The 27,007-nt window shown below is 56.4% G+C and overlaps 1 protein-coding gene across 1 annotated transcript in view; it reads left to right on the top strand.

Moving 5' to 3' along the window:
* Positions 1 to 279: 279 nt before the first annotated feature.
* The window catches only part of SDK2 (sidekick cell adhesion molecule 2), a gene marked incomplete at both ends in the record, with an annotated part of 223,168 nt that continues 196,440 nt past the window's right edge, over positions 280 to 27,007 (top strand). Inside the window, one exon of the mRNA XM_084238690.1 lies at positions 280 to 343. Coding sequence (XP_084094816.1) covers positions 280 to 343 — 64 coding nt within the window. The remainder of the gene's footprint in view (positions 344 to 27,007) is intronic.

Here is a 27,007-nt window from a genome sequence, read left to right as displayed (position 1 = left end):
AGGTCCGATCTGGGGTGCAGAGCGAGCAAGGAGCCCCGGGTCCGAGCGCGCGGCTGTTCCTCCTGCTCGCTGCTCGCCTGTCGCCTGCGGGGCGCGCCGCCGGCCCGGACTTGGACGCGAGAGGAGAAAGAGTTGGGGTCGCCTGAGCCGCCGCTCGGGGCTTGCGAGGCCCCGGGGAGGACCCCCGTGGACAGGCTCCCCGGACGAGTCGCGGGGCATCGGGCCCCACTAGGATTATAAAACAGCGCGAGGATAACACACCCCCCAGGACTGATCGCCATGTGGGGGCTGCTGATCCCCACGCTGCTGGCTCTGCACCGGATCCGCGCCGCGGGAGCCCAAGGTACCGAGCGCCACCCCCATGTGGGGCTGGGGAGGGGGTGCGGGGCCGGGTGGCTCCGGGGCCGGGTGGCGGGAGCCGCTGGCCTCTTGGTGGCCTCCCGCATACGGGGCTGAGCCTTGGCAGGGCTTTTCCAGGGGGGTCCGACCCTCTTTCCGAGTTTGGGGGGCTCTCTTTCGGGGGTGAGGCAATCTTTCTGAGACTTGTGGCTTCTGAATGGGGGAAGGTGGAGGTTGATGCTGGGAGGCAAAGAAGAACCTAAGATGTGGGGGGGCGGGGGTCTCTCCTCCCTCGGGGCGCACGGTTCTGTGCGGGGCTCCGCGCCCGCCCCACGGAGCTCCCCAGGCCGGCTCCGGGTCCCCGGCTCGGCGTCCACACAGAAGGGCGAGGCCCTGACAGGCAGGCGCTGCGCGCCCTGGGACAAGGGAGTGGGCGGGCTGGAGCCGGGAAGGAGCCGAGTCCGCCGCTGGGTGCCCGGGAACAACTGGCAGGCCAGGCCACGTACAGGAACCCGCTTCTGGCTGCCCCACCGGCCTGGGCCCAGGGTGCCCACCAGGAGCCGATGCCCACGCCGCCCCGACCCACCTGGGAAGGTGCACCGGGAGGGTATGAGGTCCCCTCTCCTCCCACCCCCAGACACAGCCTGCCTTTGCCGCCAGCCTCCACTGGCCCCGGTTGCCTCTGCAGCCTCGGCTCTGACCTGTAGCTGTTGGGGGGCAGCCTCCTGGTGGAGAAGGGCTGGTGGGTTTGGGGACCCGAGTGTTAGGAAGGATGAGGTTCCTGTGCAGCACGGCCCCTCTCCAGGGTGTGGATTCCCAGGTCTCCCCCAGTTCTGGGCAGGTCCCAGCGGGGTGGGGGCTGCGCTGGCGCTTCCTTGCCTAGAGGTTCTGGGATCCAGACTGTGATGCCAGCGGTGTCCGAGCGGCGCCTGCTGGGGGTGGAGGGAGACGGTGGCTGGACAGGACTCCAGGACTAGCAGAGCTGGGCCTTCCCTCTTCCAGGCTCAGGAGGGGTCTGGCTCCATCTAGGGGGCTCCGGTCTGCAGAGGCTGTAGCCTCAAAAAGGCCCGACCCCATGTCTGGGGTCGTGGAGCTGCGGGGAGCAGAGGACCCCAGTGCCACTGCATCGTCGGGGGGTGGTTCAGAGCCAAGATCAAAGAGATGAAAATAATCAGCTCTCACGCACGGGGCTGAGAGGAGGGTTTTACAAGGCAATTTACGCTAAAGCACTTAGAAATTTTGTAATGGGCCCTGTAAATGTAAGGTAATAAAAGTTATTATTTTTATGATCATCATAAAATCTTCCAGCAGGCAGACCTCAGAGGTCACCTCACTCCAGCAGCCATTTAATGGATGGGAAAACTGAGGTCCCAGGGCATTAAGTGACTTGCCCACGGCTGTTGGGTGATCTGGGGGCAGAGTCAGACAGGGACTAAGAGTGTTTTGGGCCCCTCTCTCCCTGAAATCAGGACCATGGGCAGCTGGGGTGGGCGGGGAGGGTCCCCGGGGTGCCCCGAGGCTGGCAGAATAGAGATTGCAGTCTGCCTCCAGCACCTCACGGGTTTGCTCTGAGACACCCATGGGACTTTTAGCCAAAGCCGGGAGACAGGGAGGGTTCTGAGGGGTGTAAGCCTCTGTTCTGGACCTTTCTAATGTGATTACCGCGCCTTCTCCAGAGACAGTTTGAGCTCCCTGAGAGGTGGCCCCCTAGCTCTGTCCCATCCCGGACCAGGTTCGTAAGGAGTCCCCAGGGCACCTGAAGGTCCTTCTTTCTGGGTCATTGAGTCTGATCCCCGCCCCACCTCCACACCTGTTCCATCCACCTGAGGCCAACTTTCTGCCTTCCCGCTGAAGCTAAGGCCAGGCCACCTGTCCCCGCGCCCTGTGAGAAACGTGACGGTCTCTTTGATTAAGTCACCCTTTGATTAAGTCACTCTCTCCGGCGTCTCGTGTTCGCTGCCTTTTTGCATGTGGCCGCCCAGGTCTCCTGCCGCTCCGTTCGTGTTCCGAGAGCGTGTGTTCCAGCCTCATGGGGCACCACTGGGCACTGCCTCCTTCCATGAGTGTCCGGGGTCCCCGCCTTGCAGAGGATGTGGAGCTTGATCTCGGCCCAGGGTGGGGGCAATGCTGCATTCATGTGTCCGGGGCTCGAGAGTTGGGGGGTCCTTTCCTGCGCTGGAGTTAGAGAACAGAGGTTCTCCTTCCAGTTGAGGCCATGCTGATAGCCCCTCGGGGTGGTCGAAGTCGCTGGCAGTGCCGGTCACTTCTGAGCCCGGCGCCCCATTCTCCAGGCATGACAGAGTGAAGGACGAGCCGTGGTCTGCTCCTAGGACAAGCCTCACCGTGGCCACCACTGGAGTTTTCTGTATCTTGCCTAGTTTGTTCCGGGTACGGGACCTGGACCACACATACACTGACTACTACTGAACACCACTGTGGGGCCATGGCCCCCCAAAACTGGTACCAAACTGAAAGCAGAGTCGATGAGGTGGCCAGGTGTTCCAGGGGACGCCCCGCAGGTGTCTGGCACATAGAAGGTGCTTCTACCGACTCTTCTTATCAGGATCATGTGCCGCCGTAAGCCGAGGCACCGTGAGGAGTGGCTCCCAGCCACCCACCACAAAGGCCTCGTTCCCCTTTCCTCACCCGAGTCCCTTCCACTTCCTTCTGAGGCTCCCTGACCGGGTCTCAGAGTGGCCTCCAACAGCCTTGAACCCATCCCACGTTCTCTGCTTGCAAAGATGCTCTGGCATCTGAGCATCTGCATTTTCCCAAGCACTTCACCTGGATTTTCATATGCCCAGAAGCTTGATGACGTGGTAGCAGGGCCGGGGCAGTCCCGCTGGCAGGTCCAGAAGTTTCTTTCAAGAGACCAGTGCCTGAGGGAGAAACCAATGGGCGTGTGTGCTGAGCAAAGCAGAGAAAACTCTGAACAAGGGGTGGGAGGCCCAGCTCTGGAGATTCCAGAGGATTCCAGAGGGAGAAAGTTTAGTGCTGGGAGCTAATCACAATAAAAGCCACACAGCACATGAGGGAGCGGGATGAAAGTTTAATTACATGGTGTGGCTAAGCTGTAATTATTAATTACTGACAGCAAAAAATAACTTATTGATCAGGGCTGCTTGCTAATTACCAGGAGGCCCAGTGTCGTGCTTGCCTGGGCCTCAGCTGAAACGTGTCAGAGCGGCCTGGCCACATCAGCTTCTTACGCGTCTTTCTCCCAGAGCCTGAGAGGAGGCTCTGCACCCCGTCCGCTTCCCGCTTCTCTGCCTTGCCCCAGGGGGCCCTTGGCTTCAGCTGGGGAGTCTGAAGCATTCTGGCAGCGGGTAGATGAGGCACACAAGTGGGTGGGCTGCAGAAGATCGCCCTGGCTGGGGTGAACAGGCTGCGGACCCCCACCAGTGGCCACATCCCCCCCCCCCGCCCCGGCAACCTCCCACCTGCCTGGGAAGACCTCCCTTCCGTGCATTTATTCGGCAAATATTTATCGACCGCTTCTCCTGTCTGTCCTCTACTGGAAGGCCCGGGTAGGGGCCAGCAACCTTGTTTCGTCAGGCGAGGGAGGCTGGGAAAGAGGCCAAATCCTTTACAGCCGTTCTCTGTTTAAACAGTGCCTGAACGGCCGACTTTAAAATGATGTGTTAAACTGCATATTGGTTTGCATTTGACTTTGTCCAGCAGGGTACAGTGGGGCTTAAGCAGAACAGTCAAGGAGAACGGTCTTGTTCTCCACGGAGGGCCAGTGTGGGTCAGTGTGTGGACTTGAGAGAAACGTGAGAAGTCATCTGCGCTGTTCTCTGCCCACACACCCGGGACACGCGGCCAACTGGTCTCTGCTTGCATGCCCCTGCTGACGGAGGGCTCACTATCTGACACACCACGCTGTTGTTTCTAGATAAGGGAGACAGTGGCCTCCCGTGACCAGGTAGCTAGGATTTGGCTGTGATTCTAGGAATCTTCCGATTGTCTGAAAACCCCCATCCATCCCTCCCTGGGGGAATATGGGGATTGAACTGGGCCCTGGGGGAGTCTGGGCCCTGGGGGAGTCTGGGGACTGAACTGGAGTCGATGTTGGGTGTAGTAGGATTCCCCCCCCCCGGCCCCCCTGGAGTGCTTTGCTGCAGACGGCCCTGGAGCTGCCTGAAGTGGTGGGAATTAGTCATCATAATTTGGGGCCTTGGGATGCCAATAGCAACAAATGGGCCAGCAGCACTGCCGGCAGCGGCCTCACTGGCTGCAATGGAAAGGAAAACAAGCTTGGTTGCTGAGACATCCTGGTGGCTGCTCGTCCAGCCCCAGCTGTGCACAGGCTGAGCTGAAGGCAGGGCCAGTGGGCAGTGCCAAGGAAGCAGCAGACCCTCTGGGGCTGCTCAGGGGGCTGGGAGGAGGGGAACACTGCTCAGCTGGTCACATCAGACCACTCAAGCGCCTGGCCCCCAGCGCCCCTCTCTGAGGGCGGGTGGCTCCTGCCTGCGCTCTGGGCCCTTTGCGCTCTGGGCCCGAGCTGGGTGCACATGAAGCAGTTGAAAATAAGCCTGTCTACCTCATGAGGGGCTTTTTTTTTTTTTTTTTTTATGAGATTATCCCCAATCACTTTTAAAATGCTCTTATAAATGCTAAGTGCTTATAAGGTGTGGCCCCAAGGCTGTGAGGATGGGGCTCTCCACCCCCTCCCCCACGCAAGCCTCCTCTTCTCTTGCCCCCCTCCCCATTCTGCGGGTGCCTAAGCTCACACTCTGCCCCTGCTCCAACTGCCCTTCTGTTCTAGAACTTACCAGCCCTGCTCTGGTCTCCTGCCTGGCCGTGCCCGCTTCTCTCGGGGTCTGCAGGGTCTGCTCCTTATACCCTTCAGGCCTGTCCTCCAAAGTCCTCGCTGTCCCGCAGCACCCTGCTCTGTGGCGTCCCTGTGCCCACGTGCCCCTCACTGCTTCATGTTCACAGCACTCGCTCTGTCCCACGGGCATCGACTTGTTTATTTATGGCTGGGCCAGCTCAGGGGGCTTCAGGGCCTTCACTGCTGTCTCCCGGGTCACAGCAGGGCCTGGCACGTGGCAGGAGCTCACCCGCTAGGAGCGAGTGGATGAAGAAGGAAGGAAGGGTGGTTGTTCCACTTATCCAGGCCAAGCCTGTCGTCACCCGGCCCCTGCACCTCTTCCAGCTTCCTCTCGGGTCACTCGCCCACTCTCTCTCTCATCACTCTCTGCCACGCACCCCAAGAATGGAAGCCCTGCCCTCCAGAGCCCAGCCTGGGCTTCCATAGGCTGGAGGGGTGTCGCCTGGAGCCAGGAGTCCCCCCCCAGACTTCCTCGCCCTCCTTGACTTGTTCTTTGCACACAGCGGCCGACCTGGGGTTTGGGTGGCCCAGGGTCCTTGCTGAATCCCTCCCAGTTGAACTCTGCCTTGATGACGGGTAGAAGTTAGGAGGACAGGTGGGGGGGTGTGGCTTGGGGACCTTGGGGTAAATGCCCATTCATATGTGAAGGCACAGTTTGAAATACTTCACAGAGAGGGAGATTTGCATCGGCAGTTAAATGCCATAGCCCCGACCACTTCCCCTTGCAGCCCACTGGTCAGAAATGACCACATGGCCCTGCCCAGTGGCAGGGACCCCGGAAGGACAGGCCTCCGTGTCCTGGAGAACAGACCCGCATCTCCAAGGGGGTGCGTTTCCCACAGAGAACTGCTTCACCCAAGACAGAGCCATCCCCAAGGCACCCCGTTCACCCCAGTCTGTGCTGTTCCCTCCCTGCCTTTGGGGTTCTCCCTCTAGCACTGGAGAAGCGGCGGGTCTGATGGCCAGTGTCTTGGAATTGGGCCAGCCTGGGCCAGGCTCTGTCACTTTGAGTTACTCTGGGCCACTCTGGGTTCAATCACGTACTTCCCGGCCCTGCTCATTGTCTGTAATAACGAGGAGGAATCTTGCGAGGAGTAAATGAGATAAGACGGCCGAGCGCTCAGTGTGGCTGCGTCTGTGGCCACCCCGCGCGCTCGCCGAGCTGCATCTGTGCTCCGGGGCTCGCCCCCAATTTGGTCTTAAGGTCTCGGACTGTACCTGGATTTCAGACTTTGCTCTGGTGTCTGGGCCCCTGTCAATTGCATTTCCTCCTGCCCTGCTTTGTTTTGCTTCTTCCCCTGTTTAGAACGAGTTGATCTTTCTCCCCACCCCAGGGATCTCCAGGGAGAGAGCAGAATCCTGTTTGGTGCTCAGTGCTCTGTGACAGCACTGGGTACATCACAACCCTCATCCGCCTCGGCCCTCTTCCCCCTGGGGAAACTGAGGCTCAGAGCAATCAACTGCTGGGAAGGCCAGAAATCGGGGCGTAAACCCAGGCTCTGTGGCCTCAGCACCTCTCATCCCGTCCCAGTCCGCCCTTCACCATGATCCCCTTCATAGGTATCTTCCCAGGAGAGATGCTTAGACACCGGGGCCATTGGACCTGGGCTGAGAAGGAGTGGCGCTTGGACGGTGCCTCGGTGCCTTGGATCCTTCTCTCAGGCTCTCCCAGCTCTTGCCTCACCCAGTGTGTCCTCACTGGGCCTCTCATTGTTACACAAGAGACTTCTGAACTGAATAGGGTGGCAAGGCAGGGGGAGAGGGAGAAGCCATTCAAGTTCAAGGCCACGTGGGAAGCCACAGCACCCAGAGGGGCGATGCTACTGTGATGATGCTCTAATCCTAAGGGGAGGGATGTTTGACGGCGTGCAACCCAGGCAGGTGATCCAGCTTCTGGGGTGGGTGCAGGTGACTCTCAAGGGACAGCTGGAGGCAGGACTCTGCCCTCAGCTCAGGGCACCTCTGTGGAGGTGCAGACCAGGGGGCAATGCAGCCAGAGCCTGAGTCATGGGGAGAACTAGGGCCCCGAACACTTGGGTAGTCGCTGCGCAGTGAGACAGCGTGTCAGTGATGAGCCCAGTGTAGTCTCCCCACCCTGCCCCGAACGTGCTGTCAGAGGGCCCGGAGGGGACAGCTCAGGCCTCTGGGAACCCAAGCATGTTCAGCTTCCTAGGTTCAAATCCCAGCTGTCACGTCCTGCTTGGTGACTTTGGACAAGCCACAGCCTCAGTTTCTTCATCTGTAAAATGCAGCAGCAGTCCATGCCTCTGGGTTGCAGCAGGGTTAAGGGGACACGCTAAGCTCTTAGGACAGAGCTCAGTGCACAGTAGCCCTGAATAAATTTCTCCATCTCTATTATTATTGTCATCTCGGTCCCAGAAGCAGGGGCAGCTCTGGGACTGCACTGACATGTGCCCTGTCCCCAGTGACGGGTCCCTCGGTCTCCCAGGGGCCTGCCCATGGCACCCGCCATTAGGAAGTTACTGATTTGGTGAAGACATTCTCTGCCTCCATCTTCAAATACAAATATGTCACAGACAGCCCACAGGCTAAGCCCTTCTCCGCTGTGGAGGCCTCTGGGTGAATGTTTTTGCTAGATCCTTTTCTAAAACCTCAACTCTCATTTTCTCTTTGCCCCAATGTGTGAAAGAGTTTGGCCAGAAGGTATTAACCTCACATCAGGTGGCGCTGAAATTCAGAAACATTCGTATCTCGCAAGGTCACTTGACCTGAAGGGCAGGGCGAGGGGTGCAGGTCAGCTGTGGTGAGGTTCACAGCCAGGCTGGACTGGCCATGCTGCTTTAGGATTGGGGGGCTGTCTTGTTTGACCACAGGCTTCTCCCCAAATTGGATGGGCACAGAGGTTGGGCACCGAGTGCAGTGTGGAGTGCCCCCTCTCTCTAGGGGAACTAACAACCTCTCCTGATGTTCTGCAAAGGGTCTTAGCGATGGGATTTGAATCCTGAGACCTCTGGTCACCCCCCTACTTTTAGGCCTTCACCTGGAGGCTTCCCCACCCTGGCTCAGCCCCACGCAATCTGACTCTAGGCTTGGCTGCCCTCTGGCTTCCCCGCACTGGCCCAGGCCTCCAGCCTGCTCCATTGCCCGGCTCCCAGGAGCCCAAAAGCACCCTCTCCCCCCGCCCCCCTGCCGCACTCCCTGTGTACCCCCCGGGTCCAGCAGCTGGAGTGCACCCTCCTGGATGCCTCTGCTCTTGGGCGCCGAGGGCCTAGATGTGTCACTTGACACTTTGGCCTTGTTGATGGTGAATTATCTTTTTAATGTGCCCGTGTGACTGATTTCTTTAATTATAAACTCCTTGAGTATCGATAATAACCCTTCATCAACAAGGATAGAGGGATTACACATACATTATTGTTCCCAATTAATGAACTTAACCCTTTCAAGAAGGATGCCGTAAGGGCCATGGCACATTGGAGAGGAGGTGACAGGCTGGTGATGCTGTGGGGGGTCCCGTGGTCCTGGCCTTGGGGCCCGTGTGGCCTCTGTGTCCTCATGGGGCAATGTGGGGGTGTAAATTGAGTGTTTCCAAACTCCTCCGTGAGGGAGTCTTGTCCTATAGGGGGATGGCCACTGGACCTGGGGGTGCTGGCCCCGCACCCCGAAGCTGCCTGCTCTCTGTGTCGCGTTTTCTTTTTTCACATTTCCCTTTCTAAACATATGAAATTTTGCATTCCATTCCAGGATCTTTCTGAATTCTATTTTAATGCACAAAGAATATTTTAAAGCCAATTGATGCAGCTGGAGGTGCGGTGCATCCGCCCCAGGGCCTGCTGGCCCCCAGGGATGTTGGCAAAACCTGGACTTGAAAAGCTTGAATGAGATGATCTCTTGGGTCGCATCCTCGGTGAGATTCTAAGATGCTTTACATATATTTATACATAGCCCAACCTATTTCCCCTTAAACGTTTCTATAGTTTTATAGACCTGCTTACGCCAGAGCAGGTCTGCCCCAAACATAATGGGCCCTGGTGGCCATAGCTACCCACCACAGCTGGCCTATGGCCATGCCCTCGGGGTGGTGTGTGTGAGGGTGACCTTGCTGCTGGGTGCTTGGTGTTCTGGGTCCTTCCTCCTCCCTGGCTTCCCAGCCAGTCTGCTGCATACCCTGGGGAGCCTCTCCCTGAGCTCTCTTTTCTTTCCCCTTTTAATTTGCACCGTTCAAGTCACCACTTAGTGGGGAAGAGCCTGGCACTGAGTGAGGCCGGATGACTCTCCGTGGCCAGGGGGTCGAGTGCTTTGATAAGTGTGTCCATGGCACGGGGGCCATTGCCCCCCAGACCTGTGGGTGCTCTGGGAGAGCTGAGGTTCCAGAAGACCCCTCACCCCCCAAGCAGGGCGGGCTGTAGCTTTGTATCTGTGATAGCTCAGCCGCCCGAGCCCGGTGCCCTGCCGGTGCAGCACTGCTGAATGTTCTAGATTCATTTCCGTCACCTCCTCTTGTTCCTCTTGAGGTTTTCTCACTTCTGGAAGCTGAACTGGCAGCCTCCACCCTCCCCAGGCGCCATCCCATTCCTGTTGTTTGTGTCTCAAGGACTCCGCTCCGCTCCCGCCGCGGGCAGTGCTGACCGGCCAGCCCTCACGCCTCTTTCAGTCAACTTTGAAGTCTCCTTCCCGTGGGCGGCTGGCACGTTGGCTTCACACAGCTCAGGCTGGGCCCTTGACCTCCCCATTTGGAGTCACACCCCTCCCCCACTGGTGTCTGTAGTCAGGAGGTGGGGTGATGGGCAGACCATTTGGGGGCCTGGAGCTGCCGAGGAGGGCCGAGGGGAGTTCCTCATTAGCTCTGCTCCAAGCTCATTATCGGGCTGTGCATCACTGGGTGAAAAATGGCTGTCGTCGGGGCCGTAATAAATACGCTGCTGTCAAGGCTGATGTGATTGCACTAATGAAGAGAAATCAGCCGGGGTAAGGGGAGACACTGCTGCCTGTGGCTCCGGGCGGCTGGAGAGCTCAGCCCGCTGTCCCTGCCCCAGGAGACACAGGCCTGGACGTGGGAGACAAGAAGAGAGGGGTTGGCATCGAACCACTTTCTCCTAAGGCCTGGGAGGGCAAAGAATTTGAAGATGCTAGAAATCTTCAGGAAAAAAGAACATTGTTCAGCCCCGGGGGCGAGGGATGGGGTGATAAGCACCCTGGCCCAGCCTGGGCCTTGGGCAGAGGCAAGCAGGACCCGTTGGGGGGACTGCTCGGATGGTCCCGCCTCCCTCGCAGAGCCTGGCTGAGAGCAGCAGACAGGACAGCGAACACAAGGCCCATTGTCTGCGCCCCCTATAATGTTAGGACCTATTGTCTCTCCAGGAACTTGGAATGTCCAGCCCCGGGATGTGGGGAGAGGGCCTCTCACTCCAGCTTCTCTTGTGCCTCTGCTGTGGAAGAGCTCAGGGGCCTCTGAGCCCAGGCCGGGTGTCCCAGCAACGCAGAGGGATGCTTCCGAGATGCTAACACATGTGGGGGGTGGTTGGCCCCGTCACACAGCCGGCCCTTGGGTGCCTGAGGATGGCAGGAAGGTCACCTGAAGGAGGGGAACCCTGGCCCCTGGGGCTTTGGGGACACATTCTTAGACCCCCTCTTGTCACCTGTTCCTGTAGGAGAAGAGGGGAGAGCAGCATGGTGGGGCTCACACCCTGAGGGCTTGCTGGAATGCAGATTTCTGGGCTCCACCCCGAGCTCCTGATGTCTGGGGTGGACCTAGGAGCCTGAATGTCTAACAAGTCCCTGGTGAAGTGTTGCTGCCGGTCCACTTTGGGAGGGACTGTCCTAGAGGTTTGAGGAGCTGGGGTGCCACAGTGGCTGAGCTGCCCTGTCCTGCCTTGGAGGACGGCCGTGAAGCCCACACACCACATTGAGCATGGGAGCTGGTGACCCCCACTCATTCCTTCCTTCTTTTCTCACCCCTGCAAGCTCTTTCTTTTCCTTAAAAGAAAACCAACAAAACCAACCTAGAGGCCTTCTGCCCGGGAGCGGAAGGTCAGGGCAGGAAGTTATCGGGGATGGAGCAGCATTTGCTAGACGTTCCAGAGCAACCCTGATGTGTCAGTGAATAAAAAATCCTGTATTTGCTCAACGAGCATCTTCAAAGCACCTACTGTGTGCTGTGCACAGTGCCTGGAACCCCGCAAAGCCTAAGTAGGTCCCTGCATGTTCAGTGAGGACCTCAAGCCATCTGGGTACCACAGGGTGTTGCAGGCAGGAGCCCGGGGATGGGGGTCCAGAGAATTGCCCCAAGAATGCCACCCATGGCAAGACTTCAGAGGAGATGACCTTGGAACTGAGGTCTGTGAGATGGGAGGCGCCCGCGTCTTCCTCAAGGAACACGAGGACTTTGTTTTTGTTTTGACACAATAAACTGTACATATTCAAGGATCCAACTTGGCCATTTTGGGCACAGCCTCTAGTACCCACCATTATCGCCAGAATCTCGAGATCACGAGATGACAGGCATGTCCACCACCCACCTCCCCCCCCCCCGGCCTGCTGGGGGTTTGTTCTGTTCTTGTTCGCAAGCAGATCGCATCATTTCATGGAAAACTTCCCTCTCACAACTGGATCATGTCCGCACCTTTTGTTGAAACGCAGTTGGCCTTTCAGGTAAGGGGCTATTTCTGGCCCCTGTTTCTGCTTTGTTCACCCACTCGGCTGTGCTTACGCCGTCCTCACTGGCTTGTCACTGTTGCCTTGTCAAGGTCTGCGGCCAGGGCGTGTTCGTCCCTGACTTCTGGGTCAGGTAGTTTGACCATCTGGGTCCTTCACGCTTCCATATGCATTTTGGAACCAAGTGTTTTGATGGACACCTGCTGAGGGGTCTGATTGAGGTCGCATTGATAACATATATCAAAAGGGGGAGCCTTGGGGCCTTCCTGGTGGAACAAAGGGTTAAGAAACAGCACTAGGAAGCTGTCTGCACCCACTGCAGCATGAGTTCAATCCCCAGCCAGGGAGCTGCCCACGTGGCACAGCAGACCTCTCCTGGTTTGCCCGCTGCTCCCCTCAGCTGTGTATTTCAGTCAGTCTGCCTGTTCTGCTCCCCACTCTGTCTCTGGTGAATCATCTCACCCCCCTCACCTCTGGCCTGTGCCCCAGCTCTTGTGTCCATAAAAAAATAAATCTTTTTTTTAAAGGTGGGGGGAGCCTTGACTTTCCAGCCACGTGAAGCATCCTGAGCTGTGAGGACGAGCGACCCCTCCACCCCCCCCATCTTCAGCTCTTTGCTTTTTCTCAGCAGCATTTTGTGGGTTTCAGAGTATCAGTCCTGCACCTCATTTGTCAGATTCATCCCTAAATATTTCATATTTGTGATGCAAATGTGCATGTTGTATTTTTTATTTCCATTTCCGGTTGCTTGTCTCCAGGATTTAGAAACAGTTGGCTTTGATGTGTTGCGATCGGGTTCTCCCCGTGCAGCCAGAGTCTTCCAGACTTCACCTCCCCTTGGCCTGTAACACGGATGAGAAACTCCACGGTGGTGGTTTCATTCTTTCTGGTGCCAAACAGCTGTCTAGGGCAGCCGACATCATGCCATAGCCGCGTGATGGAGCTTTCAGACACGTGGGCCCTCAGGATGCTGACACACAGGACGCCTGTGCTCTGTGACATCAGCCATCCCATAAAAGCTGTGCCAAACAAAGGCACAACAACTCTCCCGGCCCACCACATGCCCGACGGGCATGTGCCTCCACATGCACTTGGGCGAGTGGTCTCCTGCCCAAACCTCTCCCCTGGCCTGAGGGCCTGGAGCCTTCCTAAGTGGCAGTCAGTGCAGATTATAGGAGACTCAGAGAACCGCTAAGGTCAGATAATAGGAGGCTCCTCTTGGTTTATGGAGGAGGACATGGGGTCAGGGGAACCAAGTGAGGTGTTGCAAGCCACGGAGCTTGGGAGCTTGGGGTCCTGTGCCCCTCGCAGACTCCAGCCCTCAGCAGCTGTGGACCCTTTGGTTTCCCCTCAGCTGCAAGCCAGCCTCTGCTGCACTCTTGATTTCTCCAAACTCCTTCTGGGCTCCATCTGTACCGTGGGGACAATCATTTCGGCCAAGTTGGGAGGTGGGAGAACTGCACAACAGCCAGGGCCAGGCTGGGGAGCGGGCTGGGTCCAGGCAGCCAGGCCACAGTGGGAGGGAGATCAAGAGCCAGCATTGGGGTGTGGATTTAGAAGGGGCGCCCTCCTCACTCTCCTTGCATGTGTTCCAGCATCTCTCTGGACTGTGGCGGGTTTGACTCCCCCTTTGCAGTAGGGCTAGGCTCCCCCTGCTCCCCAGTACCTAGCCACAGACACACAGGCCTGTGAGCCAGGTTGAGCAAGCCTATAGCACACCTCCCAGACAACTGATAGCAAGGGCGCCCACTGTCAAGTCAGACGTCATCCTGAATGCGTCGCACGCGTTGGCTGGCCCTCTCAGCAACCCTGTGAGGGAACGGATTGACCCCCTACACGCATTAGGAAACCCAGGCTTGGAGCTGGAGCCACCTGCCCAGCCACATGCTTCCTAAGAGGTGGGCTTAGGAGAGGCCCTGCAGGCAGGCTGGCATCCTGCCCAGAACGTCCCGGGCCTCTCCTGCGTCCCCTCCAAGCTGCTGAGGAGTGTGACCCTGTTTGCATGCTCACCTCTAATAGGGCCTGGCTCTGCCCCTTAGACACTAAAGAACTTAGGCCAAATTACTCAGCTTTCCAGAGAGCCTCAGCTTCCTCATCTGTGAAGTTTGGATTAAAAACAACTGGAAGTCCCAGTGCTGTTGGGAGGACCGTCTGATGGAATATTTGGGGACAGGTCTCACCCAGAGCCTGCACGTGAGGTGCTACTCTCTGAGGCGGGGCCCCTTGTGCTCCAGTGCCCGCCGTGTCCTGACCCATCTGCTGGGGCCCTGCCAGCCTCTTGCAGCCACTGCCCATGATTTTGTGGTCACCCTTCAGGAACCACCTTCCCTGGGGACCCCTGGTTTCCTCCCCTTTCCAGCTCCCTAGAGTCCCCAGGTCTATTTCACATGCAACAGGGAGTTCAAGAGCACCCCAGAACTCACCTCACACGTCAGGAGGCCTTGCTGACAACAAGTCAACCAAAACATAGGTCAGGAGTTGATTTAAAAATCTAAGACCCTCGTGATGGCAGCAGTCACTGATTGCCCAGTGCTGCTGGGGTCCCCTCAGCCCCGCATCCCCAGCCAGCCTTGGGCGGCTGGGTTGAGGCGACCCCAGAGGCTGAGCGCCGCCCTCTGTCTGCCCCTGGCACACGTGTGTGTAAATCAGAAAACCCTCTGGAGCTACCACCCCCCAGCCCTGGAGCTAAGACCCCTGGGCCCGCACACCTCCTCCCTATCACTGCCTTCCTGGAATGTGCTGGGCCCGATGAAGTCCCCAGCCAGCCGCCCGCCCCAGGCTCCACATTCTTCCTCGGCTCTGCTGGTGCCAGCACCTGTCTCCCGGGAATGGTGGCCCCCGAGGAATGAATGTCTGGCCTTGGCTCTGCTACAGGCCTGAGTAGCTAATGGGGTGGGGGGGCGGGAGCCTCCCTCTGAGCCGGGACTTCCGGGCAGGGCTAGAGTTTCTGAATCAGCTCCACTTGGCTCCTGGCTTCTGCTTCCCACACCAAAGCGCAATGAAAGGCTTGGCCCTAATTACACAGAGACCCTGGGCCAGGCTAGCCCAGCAGAGCGCCCTGCATCCGCCCAGCCCTCGGCTTTGGCTGATGTTGGGTGGTGGTTACCTTGGAGAGGCCAAAGCCCTGAAGACAGCTGCCCGCCTTCTCCCTTCCCAGCCCTTTAGTCTGTTGCCACACACAGGGGAGGACTGAGGAGCTGTTCTGGGGGTGTCACTTTCCCGGCTCTTGGGAGGTCCGTCCTCACGGTCTCGCCTTCCCTCACATTTCCATCCAGTGCTTCTGCAGCCTGAGTGGAGCAGGGGCCTGCCCCAGCCTGCCCGGTCAGCCAGCACAGTCTAGCACAGGGCTGCCATTTCCACATCGCAAGAACAACTCTGACGTAGGGTCCAGCCTGGCCCCATCTCTGGCCTGTGGCAGGCTCGCTGAGGTCATTTGCAGGGCCTGGTGCAAAATAAAATTGTTGACCCCTTATTAAAAAAATTCAAAGAGTTCCAAGATGGCCATGGCAGTCATGCAACCCGGGCTGGGCCCTTCAAATGCAGACCAGCCTTGTGGGTCCCGCCAACCCCAGGGGGGCAAGGCATTGGGAGACAGAACAGTGAGCAAGCATAGAAGTTCTCGTGAAGTTGGCCAGTTTGGTCCAGGAGGTTATCCGGATCATCCTGGAGAGGCGGGATCTGGGGCCTGGCCCGGTGCCGGGGGCTCTGCTTGTCTGGTCCTGCCTGCTTCTGCTGCACTCACTGCTTCTGCCTTCTTCTCCTCTGAGCAGCCTGGCCTTCAAAGCCAGAGCACACCTCAGCTAGACCCCTGACCCCACTGCAGGGCCTCCGGTCTCAGTTACCCCACCTGTAAAATGTGGCTGCACTAGCTTTTGCTCAGAAAACGCCAACCCTCCTACATCCAGTTTCCTCCTTCCCCACTGACTGGCTGGCTCTTTGAGGGAGATCAGGAATGTCCTTCCACAACACTGGGCTAGATTCTCCTCCTCCAGTCTGCAGTAGCACAGAGCATCCAGCATATAGTAGGTGTTCAGTAAATATGATTCCCATTAGCAGCATTGCCACTGGCACCAACTTTTGGATGTCCCTGTGCCTTGAGTGGCTGGAGCAAGCACCAGCAATAGGATTGTCTAGAGACCATTAGGAATTTGCTAGAAATGCACAGTCTCAGGCCCTGCCCCCAGGTGATGAAAGAGAAGCTGCCTTTTCAGATCCCCAGGTGATATTTAGGTAAGTTTGGGGTACACTAGAGTTCACTTACTTATGAGAACTTTTAAGAGGGCAGAGGCCCCCCTAAAATATGTGCTATCCAATCTATAGGGTCTATTTTGAACCCCAGTTTTTTTCCTGCCATGGAGGGCAGCCTTCTCACTGCCCCTGCCACTGTCCCTGGGGCACTAGAGGGAATTAGGGGCGTGAACCCCAACCCACTGCTCTTCCTGGAAGAGCCGCCCAGAGGCTGCTTTGTTAATGTATATCTTCCGTACAGAAAGGAGAACATGAAAAGGAATCACCCCCTTAAAGAAGCAAAACAGAAAATTCTCCAGGGGAAAAGCCCAGGATGGGGACTCATCACTCACTCAAGGGCAAAGCCCTATGTGGAGGATCCAGTAAGTCTGAGCAGCCCAGTGCACCCTCATAAAAACAGCCCCAATTTCTGTAATCCAGAAGGCTTTGCTCCCGTCCAGAGGAAATCACAACAGAAGGAGCAAAGACTCTGGATCTGGCTTGGGAATCAGCCTAAATGTCCCCTAGAGACTATGAAGGCATGAGGGAGGCCCAGGTCCCCTTTCTAATGTGTTGCTGACTTTCTGGCAACCCAGGGATGAAAGGCTTTGTGTCCATGTAGGTGCCCTCTCTGTTCAATAGAGAGAAAAATGCTTACAAGCCCTGGCTGAGCAGGAATGAGAACTTGGAAATTTGCAGCCCTGCATGTCCACGAGGGCAGTGGGGGGCTGCCCCAAGGATCCATGGATCAATTTCATCCCCTTCTTGCTGTTCCATTGCTGTGACACACAGAACAGAGTAACTAGGAGGGGGACACGAAACCCTTTGTCCCCTTCTCTTTAGTTTTTGAAATTTTGACTGTGATGTATCTAGACTTGCCCTTGTTTTCTTTATATTTTCCTGCCTTGGGTTCACTGACCCTTTTGAATCTGTACGTTTATATCTTTCACCAAATTTGGGGAAAGTTCAGCCGTTATTTCTGCAAATATTTTTTCAGCCCCTTTCTCTCTCCTCTCCTAACAAATACCTATGTAAGATGTGTTGATGCTGCCCAACAAGCCCCTGAGGCTCTGTTTACTTTTTTTCCATCATTTTTCTCTCTGTGCTTCAGATTGAATAATTTCTCAGGATATATTTTCAAAGTCACTCTTTTCTCTATTATCTCCACTCAGCTGTTAAATCCAGCCAGTGAATTTTAAAATGTCATTATTTTTCAGTTCTAAAATTCTCATGCGGTTTTAGATGACATGTATGTTTTCTAGATCGCTAAAGATTTACTATCTTTGCATTCATAATGAGCATGTTGTCGTTTATCTCCTTGTATGTAGTTGTAATGGTTACTTTATCATCGGTACCAGCTAATTGCAACATCATCATCCCAGGGTCAGTCGCTGTTCATTGTCTTTTATCTTAAGAATAGGTTCCATTTCCTTGGTTCTTATATTCTTTTTTGTTTCTTCAAAGCATGTTGATTTTATTTTTGTTTTAGTGGGAATTAACTTAGCTGGTTCAAATTGCAGACCCTCTCTCAGGGCATAGTGCCAGCCTCAGTTCTGTTCTTTCATCCTTAGCTGGGTTTCTTGCAACCAGCCCTGTGCATACATAGTCAAAGGTCACCCAGAAATTTGGATAGAGCCTATACGCAGATTCTGGGGCCCCTCTCTTTGACTGTCCTTGCTAGGATTCAGCCCTCACTTTGCAGTGGCTATAATTGTCCCATATTTTCTAGTTCTTACCAAAAAGACTGAGTTTGCTGTTGGAATTGTTTTTATTTGTTTATTTATTTATACATACATACATACAAGCACTGGGTACAGTCAGAAGCACGGGAGGGTAAGAGAATTCACCAGAGTCAGAGCGGGGAGCAGAGCAGGCAGGAGAGGTCGCTGAGGGGAGCAGCGGGCAGCAGGAGAGGTCTGCGTGCCATGTGGGACCCTCCTCTGGTGGCCAGGGAGCAGCTGGGGATCGAACCGGCGCTGCAGAGGCTGTGGGCAGCTTCGCAACCCAGCACTCAACCGCTGCGCCACCGGGGAGGCCCCCTGGAATTTTTTTTTAATTGAGGTGAAGTCCATATGACTTAAGATCCTTTTAAATTAAATAATTCAGTGGCATTTCGTATAATCGCACAGTTGTGCAATCACCACCTCTATCTAGTTTCAGAACATTTTTAAAAGCCACCCCAAAAGTTGCTTCCAGTTTCCCATCCCTCACCCCCTGGCAACCATCAATCTACCCTATGAATCTGCCCATTTGGAACATATCAAATAAGCAGACTCATACACTATGTAACCTTCTCTGCCTGATTCTTTCATTGAGCATGTTTTTGAGGGTTATCCATGTTGAAGCACATGGCACGCCATTCTTTTTTATGTCTGAGTAATATTCCACTGTCTGTGTATACCACACTTTGTATCCCCATTCACTTGTTGATGGACATATGGGCTGTTTCTACCTTAGGACTCTTGTGAATAGTGCTTCCATGAGCATCTGTATACATGTATTTGATTGGCTACCTGTTTTCCATTCTTTTGAGTGTATACCTAGCGGTAGAATTGCTGGGTCCTCTAGTAATTCTGTGTTTAACCTCTGAAGGAAATAGCAAACAGTCTTCCACAGGTACCAAACCATTTTATATTCTCCCCAGCAATGCACAGGCTTTCAATTTCTTGGCATTCTCACCAACCATTACTTTCTATTTGTTTCATTATTTCCACTTGTTTAAGGAATGTGTTTAATTACAGCTATCTTAGTGCAATGACACCTCATTGCGGTTTTGATTTGCATTTCCCTGATGGCTAGTGACGATGAGCATCCTGTCGCGTGCTTGTTGAAGAGAAAGTTCTCTTCCAGTCTTTTGTCCATTCTTCAGTCATGTCACTTATGTTTTTGTTATGGGTTGTCATTCTTCATATACCCTTGACTCTAGACCCTTGTTCCATATACGGGTGGGGAACATTTTCTCCCGCTCTGTAGATTGCTGTTTCGCTTTCTGGGTGATGCTTTTTGATGCACAAAGGTTTTTAATTTGGATGAAGTCCCACTGAACTACTTTTCCAGTTGTTATCATATCCAAGAATCCATTGCTAAATCCAAGGTCATGAAGCCTCTAGCTTTTTTTTAGCCCCCTGGCTTTTTTCTAAGAGTTATATGCTTTAGATTTTATGTGTTATGTTTTGTATGTGGTGTGGTGTGGGAGTTCCGCTTCATGCTTGTGCGTGTGGATACCCCTTATCCCCAGTGCCATTTGTTGCAGAGACCCCTTCTTCCTGTGGAGTCGTCTAGGAAACCTTGTCAAAAACCACTGGGCCAAAGAAGTATGTGTTTAATTCCTGCCTCTTTAGCCTATTCCACGGTCTCCGTGTCTGTCCTTGGTGTTGATTACCCCAGCTTTGTTTAATTAGGGGTGTAACTCTGCGCTGTGCTGACTTCAACCTAGCTTCAAGATAAAAACCATAAAACCCAGGGAATTCATGGTTACCACGTGCTTCCTTGAGCATCAAGTCCTATCCAGATCCTCCCTCCAGAGCACCTCTGGGGGGTTGATTTTTTTTGTATTCTGTCCAGAGTCTGGAGCTGGCACCTGGGGCTGGCCATTCTGGTAGCAGTTTCTCGGCTCATGCTGTCGTGGACTCGGAGCGAGACTGGTAGAAGAGAGGGGAGAGGGGATAGGTAGGTCCTCCTGCCCGGGTGAAGCCGTCTTGCTTCACCCCTGCTCCCCAGAACTGTGAGCATGGGGTGAGGTGGCTGTAGTGCTCTGTCCCGTCGTCCACCTCGGCCATTTGCAGGCACTAAGTGGACAGGATAGTGGGGAGAGAAATGCCCTTTGTGTTCCTGGGACAGGGTTGGAGGCTCCCCCTTCCCGCTGCACTTGTCAGCACCGCGCCGGTCACACCGCAGGCTTTCCACTGTTTCTCCTTGGAAAACAACATGCTACGGCTCCCACAAAGGCCAAGGCCTGATGCTTCGGGGATTCCTCTGGCTCACAGCCTGGGGATGGGCCTCCCGCTGCCCCCCGCCCCCACCCCGGGAGGATCTTGTCTGGGCAACGCTGACGAATCAACCCAGCTCCCCTTTCCAGAGGGAGAGGCAAGTTGGCACAAACGGCCATTTCTGCCCCAAGCCAGAAGCAAAACTTAAAGTGTGGCCGCGCAGGGTAGGAGGGCTCATTAACTGGAACATTCCTAAGCAGCAGAACTATGTCATTTGCCCGCTAATGACTGGGTCTTGCTTAGCAAATTACCATTTTCCCTACTTGCAGGTGAGGAAACCTGCTTCTTGGATCAGGGTCTCCCCAGTTTGCCTTGGATGAAATGAGCCGCCTCCTTCCCTCCCCAGCTTGTCTCCTGACCCACCGTGTTCCTTCTGGGCCTGGGCTCAGTCTAGTGGACAACTCACCAGTGAGCGGCTGCCCCACACCCGCCTGACATGTTGCTCAGTATTCTGTTTGGCCTGAGGCATTTCCATCCTGATGGTTTCTCAAAACAGAGTGGTTTGTTGGGTGGGTTTCTGTTTCACCAGCCTCTTCTCTGACACAGTCCAGCCCAGAGGCAGGGGGATGGCTGAGGTGACTTCCAGAGACCTTTTCAGCCTCCTGCTTATTTTGGTCCTTTTCTCCCGGAGGTGCGTCAAGAATTCTTTGGTTAATGGGCATAAAGTGCTTTGAAAAACACAAACTGTTAAGTGGCATCGGGGACGGGCTCAGTAATTATTGATGACTTCAGAAGAGCAGGTTAATTCACCGAGAGGGGGTTTTATTGGCGGGGGAGCTAAATCATTCAGGAGAACGCAAATAGCCGGGACTCCCCTGCCGCCCCATCGGCTCTGTGTCCCTGGAGACACTGCTGGGTAAGCCTGGCAAGGAGCGGGCTCTGCAGCCGGTCGGCCGGGTCTCTGGGCCTGGAGTTCAAAGTCAGAGCCAGGAGCCGTCCTGAACCTGGGATCTCAGGATTCCTCTACTTGCCTGGGAGCAAAACTGCACTCAGACCACCCTGGTAGGAGAAGAGTTGACTCTTTCCCCTGAAATCCCGAGAGGGAGTGTGCCCAAGGCCTCCAGGAGAAAACCACTGCAGCAGCTCCTGGGTCTAGAATCAGAAAAGCCACATAGGTCCTTCCTGCTGCTGGTAAAATTCCTCCCACCGCCACCCTGCACGCCCTCTCCCCGTCCCGCTGCAGCCCTCGCCACCTTAGCAGGTTTAAGGCCCCTGTCTTGCCCACCTGCCCACAGGTGTGTGGACAGCTGTGGACCAAGGTCTGGGTTTGCTTCATTCAGTCTGGTGCCTCTGCATGCTGGTTGGGTGTCCCCTGCACCCCACTTTCCTTTCCCTCCATCCTTAGGAGCTCCTGCTTCTCTGCCCCCTCCATTCTCAGGTGTCCCCACTTGAGAAGGGGCCCTCCGGTCCCGAGCCCTGAAACCTGACACCTTCCCAGGCGCCATCCTGGAGACCTAGAGGGAAACTGTGGGCCCGCAAGCCCCCTGACCCCCAACTCCATCCCCAGGTACCTTTCTAAGGACTGGCCGAGGGAGATAGGGGCTTCCAAGCCTGTGACTCTCACGCTTTTCTGCATAAAGTAGATGCCCCCACCCACCCCTCTGCTGGTCAATGTCTCCTCCTTCTTTTAATGCTGCTGCCCATGGTAATTTAGCCCAAAAAACAAACTGAACAAAGACAAATGCGAGCTGGGGCTAAAAATCGCAGGCAGTGGCCCCGAAGGCGCGGTCGGCCTGCCCACATGGGAGAAATCAGCCCGCTGTCCTCCTGCTCTCTCCTCCCGGCACCTGCACACACACGGACGACCCTGAGCTGGGCTGGAGGGGAGTTTGCCCGACTCCGACTCCGGAGGGGAGGCCTGCCTGGGGCAGCAGGGGGAGAAAGAGGGCAAGAGAAGGGGCTGGGTAGCCCCGGCTGCTTTGCAAAGGACTGTCCCGTGACTGGCCATCCTGGTCCTTCATGGCACCCTGGGAAAGGGGTCACACAACCCACCAACCAGCCTCAGGCCTGCTCTGTGCAGAGAGGCAGCGGGATGCAGCGGGAAGTGTGTGTGACTGTGCATGTGTGCGTCTGTATGTGTGGGGCCATGCACATATTGTATGAGCATGTGTGTTGTGCATGTGTGTGCACATGTGTGTTGAGTCATGTTGAGTGTGCACATGTGCATTGTGTGGGCTGCGCATGTGTGTGCACGTGTATACATGTACACGCATGTGGTGTCGTGTGTGCATAGGTATTTGTGTACATGCAGGTGTGGTGCTTATTTCATGTGACTGTCCCAAACACGTGGCCTTGAAAGGGCTGCCTGACCACCTTGCTCACCACCCTGTCTTCCCATGTCCCTGTCCTGGCACCACTGTCCAGACCAGCCCCCAGGCGGGCCCTGGGGTCCCAAGTGCAGGACAGGAACAAAGCAGGGGCTGGAGAAGGGCGCGGAGCTTGGGGAGAGAGTCCATGAGTAGCAGGCTCAGGAAATCTGGGAGAATGGTGCCCTTCCGGAGCCTAACCTGCTCTTCTGAAGTCAGCAATAATTACTGAGCCCATCCTCTGGCACAGGCTCGGCCTTCAGCTGAGGACAGTTGCCCAGCTGCCGACGTGGGCGGGCTGTCCCACGCAGTTACCCAGTTGCTAACAGGGCGCCTGGATCTTTCTAAGTCTATCGTCTTCCTGTCGTGGAATCCCACACTACTGAGTCCACAGGGTTAACTTTTATTAGGTGTGTGCCAGGCACAGTCCTAGGAGCTGGAGAAATAAAACAGCTTAGCAGTGATCCAGGCTTCGGTGCCAATGGGCACTGATTCTGCGCCGGGCAGGGTTGGCACGCCAAGAAGGAGCAGCCCTGTGAACTGCCTGCGTGTCTGGTGGTCCCTGACCTCTGGGGTGGCTGGATCCGTACTCCAGCCTGGAGGGAGACAGGACGGACCAGATAAATCCCATCGGGTGTTTAAATCTCATGCTAAGAAAGACGCAGCAGAACGTAACCCAAACTGAGCGAATTCCTTCCCGGTGGAATGCCCCAGGCCCCCTGCCTGTGGTCCCCCCTCCTTAGTTACAGGGACTTGGCTGATGCATCCCAGCCCCTTCCCGCTGTGGTCCCAAAATAGACAGAAAGGTGGGGCAGCTGGCAGGGGGGTGAGACCCGGGATGCCATTGGCTGGGGGTTGGCTGGACAACAAAGGGGCCCCGGACAGTCTGATGGATGGAGGCGCACATGCCGGGGGGGAGGGGCGGCACAGGGGAGGGGCCGCACAATGGCTGACTTCTGAAACCTGCCTCCCAAATGCCTGCAAACAGCTGACAGCCATGGGAAGCGGATGAAATGGGATTAGAACATCCTTTCCAAAGAGAGCGCGGATGCAGAGCATGACAATACGGTCCCTGTCCTGCTGGCTTCGCGGCTAATTCCGCAGCCCCCAGGGGCCTGGGGGAGGGGCAGAGGAGCAGGAGTCTCACTGGGGTCTCCAAGGAGACCAGCTTGGGGCCAAGAGAGCCCTGGGCTAGGAGGGTGGGTTCCTCCAAAGGTCAACTTGTCCATCTCCAGCCCCCTGCCCAGCCACAGAATCGGGGCTCTTTCTTGGGGAACTGAGTCCCTCTGTCTCTGAGTCAGCCCCCACGGAGCTCTGCAGGAGAGACTCCTAGTAACTAGTCTCTCAGGTCACCCTGAAGCCACCCTGAGGACGGAGTGGGGTGCGGATTTGCAGAGGTCAGCTGGGAGCGGGGTACTGCAGCCTGCCCAGCTTGCAGCCCCTGCTCCCCAGCAGGCCTAAAGCCTCTCTGGCCTCTGTGTGTCGCCATCTACAAAATGTGCTTCCTACCCCACTGGGTTAGTGGGAGGTCAGGGGCACGTGGTCTTGAGCCTGGCACATAAGGAGCATCACTGCGCTGCTGTTGGTATTTTTGTTGGCATTTTTATTTTCGTTGATCATCTAGTACCCTGGGGCCGCTGCAGTGGGGGGTGACCCGGGCAGGCAGACCCTTCAGACCGCTCCCTCGCTATCCCTGCCACCGCACCCCCACCGGCCACAGTCCCATGTGGAGGCCAGGGCCCACTTGGGCCAGTGTGCGGCCGCACAGGCTGCTGGTCAGGGCCGTGCTGGACTCTTGCTCTCTCTTCCCTGCTCCCAGAGACTGCAGCAGGGGTGAAGGGAATTGATGTTTATTTTGATAACGAGTTCTCAATGCATCTGCAAACTAATAAAATCAACTCATTAGGCCGTATGCTTAATTCACAGTGTACTGTGGGGAGACTTCCCTGGTGGCTGCCGGGTAATGCTGGCTCCCTCCTGGGATGGGGAGAGTGTCTGCGGTATTTAAGCTCTCCGTGACCAGCAGCACATGGCCGGGGTCCTGCTCCTCCCCTCCCCACTCAGCACCTGGAAACCAGAGGGACTGGGGACCCGAACCTGTGGCCCATCCTGATGGAGTCCCCCAAGACTCCGTAGCTTCTCCCTCCTGTGGGCTGCAGGGGCGGCAGAGGAGGACAGAGGCCAGGCGGGGTGGAACTGTGCCCCTTCAGAGCTGGCAGGAATAGGGCTCCCTACCGGAGGGGTGTGGAGTGGGGGGATTCCACTAAAGTGGGGAGGGGTCCCCATTCCTGATGAGGCTGCTGGGCTCTTCCTGTGGGAGGCAGCTCGCAGCCCAGGCGGGGAGCGGTCGGGAAGCTTGGTGCCAGATGGACCTTTGGTGCTCACGGGCGCTCTCACGCCTGGTTTGCCAGATCTCAGACTCAGACCTCAGTTTCTCCAGATGTTTCCCACTGACCAGTGCGCAGAGTCCAGGAGGGGTTGAGTAGCAGATGACAGGTCCCCGGAAGGCATCTCTCCCACATCCTGGGTCCAGCAGGGAGGGCCCAGGGCCGGCCCTTGCTGTGCTTCAGCCTGGATCTCTGTCCAGCCACTGGGAGGTGCCAGAGGCAGGTGCTGGCTTCATCGCAGTCCTCTGGAAAGCACCAGGGTAGTTGGGGTTCAGAGGGTGATGGTCCTGCCCAGAGGGGGGTTTGGAGGAAGCTGGTCATCCTCGGGCACAGCCCCCATAGCCAGAAAGGGACAGAGCCCAGAAGACTGAACCTGGGGGGTCTCATCTCTCAGCAGTGTCTGGGAGCAGAGATACTTGTGGGGGGGAGGCAGAGGAGGAGAGAGAGATGGAGAGAGGGACCCTGAACCCCCTCCCAGGCCACTGGGTCTGGGCCTGGCTGGCAGAGAACCACATTTACAGACATTTATCTCCATCCCACCAGCTTCCCCGGGGCTGCGACCTTGGCCCCCAGCCCCCAGGCAGACTCCCAAGTAATCACAGCAGGACCGCAGCTTGTGCCAGGGCACGATTCCTCGGGTTTCTAGTAAAATGTAATTTCCCTGTGAGTAGAAGATAGAGAATTGAGACCCGTGGCCGATTTCACATCCATTGGAGAGTTTTACACGTTTCCGACAGAGCCTCGTGTTCATCCTGACAAGGGCCTGGACGTGGTGCCTCCCTGCGCTACTGAACTTCACGCTCTGATCTCCTCCACCACACACACACACACACACACACATACACTCCCTCCCTCCAGTCACACCTTCCTGGGCACACCTAGCACACTCATGCACCATACGCAATAGGCCATCACACGCACAAACAGTTGTGCACACTCATCTATGCATAAACCCCACAGGGTAACACAGGGCAACTCCCGCCTCCCTCCAGCGCCCCGGGGAAATTAGCCCTACTAAGGGGGCTCTCCTGGCTGTCAGTGTCCTGATTATACGGGCAGGCCTGTGAGTCGGGAGACCAGAGTGACCCAGTTACTGAGCATCCTGCTGTCCCCGGGATTTGCAGCCGCTCAGGACGCTGCGAGCTGATAGCAGACTAGCTAATGGAGTGATTGCCCCTCTCTGCAGTGTCTAGGATGGGCAGACGGCTTCTGGCTGGGAGGTGGGTATGGCTGGGGGGTGATGGGGGTGGAGGGACCAGGAGCATTTTGGCCTGCCCCGAGCTCCTCCTGGCTCCACTTCTCTCCCGAGGACACAGGTCCCTTTGAAGACCTGGTTACACCTCCAGTCCCCTGCCCGGAAACACACAGCATGTGTCCACAGTGCAGGGTTAGGGTGTAATTGCAGGGGCCTGTAATCCCACCTGGGGTTCCCTGGGGGGCAGGTAGTTCCAAACTTTCAGTATCTCCAGAGACCAGCAGAGGCAATGGGGGGCTCTCCCCAAGTCTTCTCAGGGCTGATGGGGTACACAAGGTTGTGCGGGCACCTCTTTCTCCATGTGCCTGTGACATTTGTTTCCTTGCAGCTGTGTGACCAAGCTCTGTGCCCCAGCTGGGCTCCAGGCCTGTGGCTGTTTTTATCTCCTGACAGCTGCCTGTTGATGGGTGGAATGGGGGGGACACCAACCCCCAGGGGCTCTGTCACTCCGGGCTGAAAGGATCACCTGCCACTCTTGCCTAGGGCTTTGGCCCCTTTGGGGTCTGGGTTATAATGTGCTTCTAGGGCCCGTCACCTCCCTCGAAGGTCATTTCCATCGGCAGATAAACGTGATTTCTCCCTTCTTGAAAAACAAACCTTGGCGCCCACCTCCCCTGGGGCTCGGCCTGGCTCTCTCCTCTCCTCCGTGTCCTCACCCCTGGGTGATCTCATCAGTCTCTGCGTCCAGGATGCCCACGTGTATCCCTCCAGCCCAGACCTGCCTCTCAAACTCCAGACTCCTCTGTCTGTCTGCGTCTAAGCTGCTGGTTGTCATCCCAGACAGACACACCCAAGAACAAACTCCTGCTCTCCCCTGCAGCAGACTTCCCGGGCGTCGCCGAGGGCAATGCCAAGGTGCCTTTGTCTGTGGCCCAAACCTCAAGGCCATCCTTGCCTCTGCCGCGTGTCCGGCCCCCAGAGCCAATACAACAGTCATTTCGCTTGCACACGTGCATCATTCACGGCTGTGCACTCCAGCGGCTTCTTGCCCCTTGGCTGCTCCCGCCCTGCTCTGCTGGCCCCAGCCTGGCTGCCCGCATCCCCTCCTAACACAG

This window comes from Talpa europaea (assembly GCF_964194135.1).
Source record: "Talpa europaea genome assembly, chromosome: 7".
Lineage (NCBI taxonomy): Eukaryota > Metazoa > Chordata > Mammalia > Eulipotyphla > Talpidae > Talpa > Talpa europaea.
This window is presented reverse-complemented; position numbering and strand designations above follow the sequence as displayed.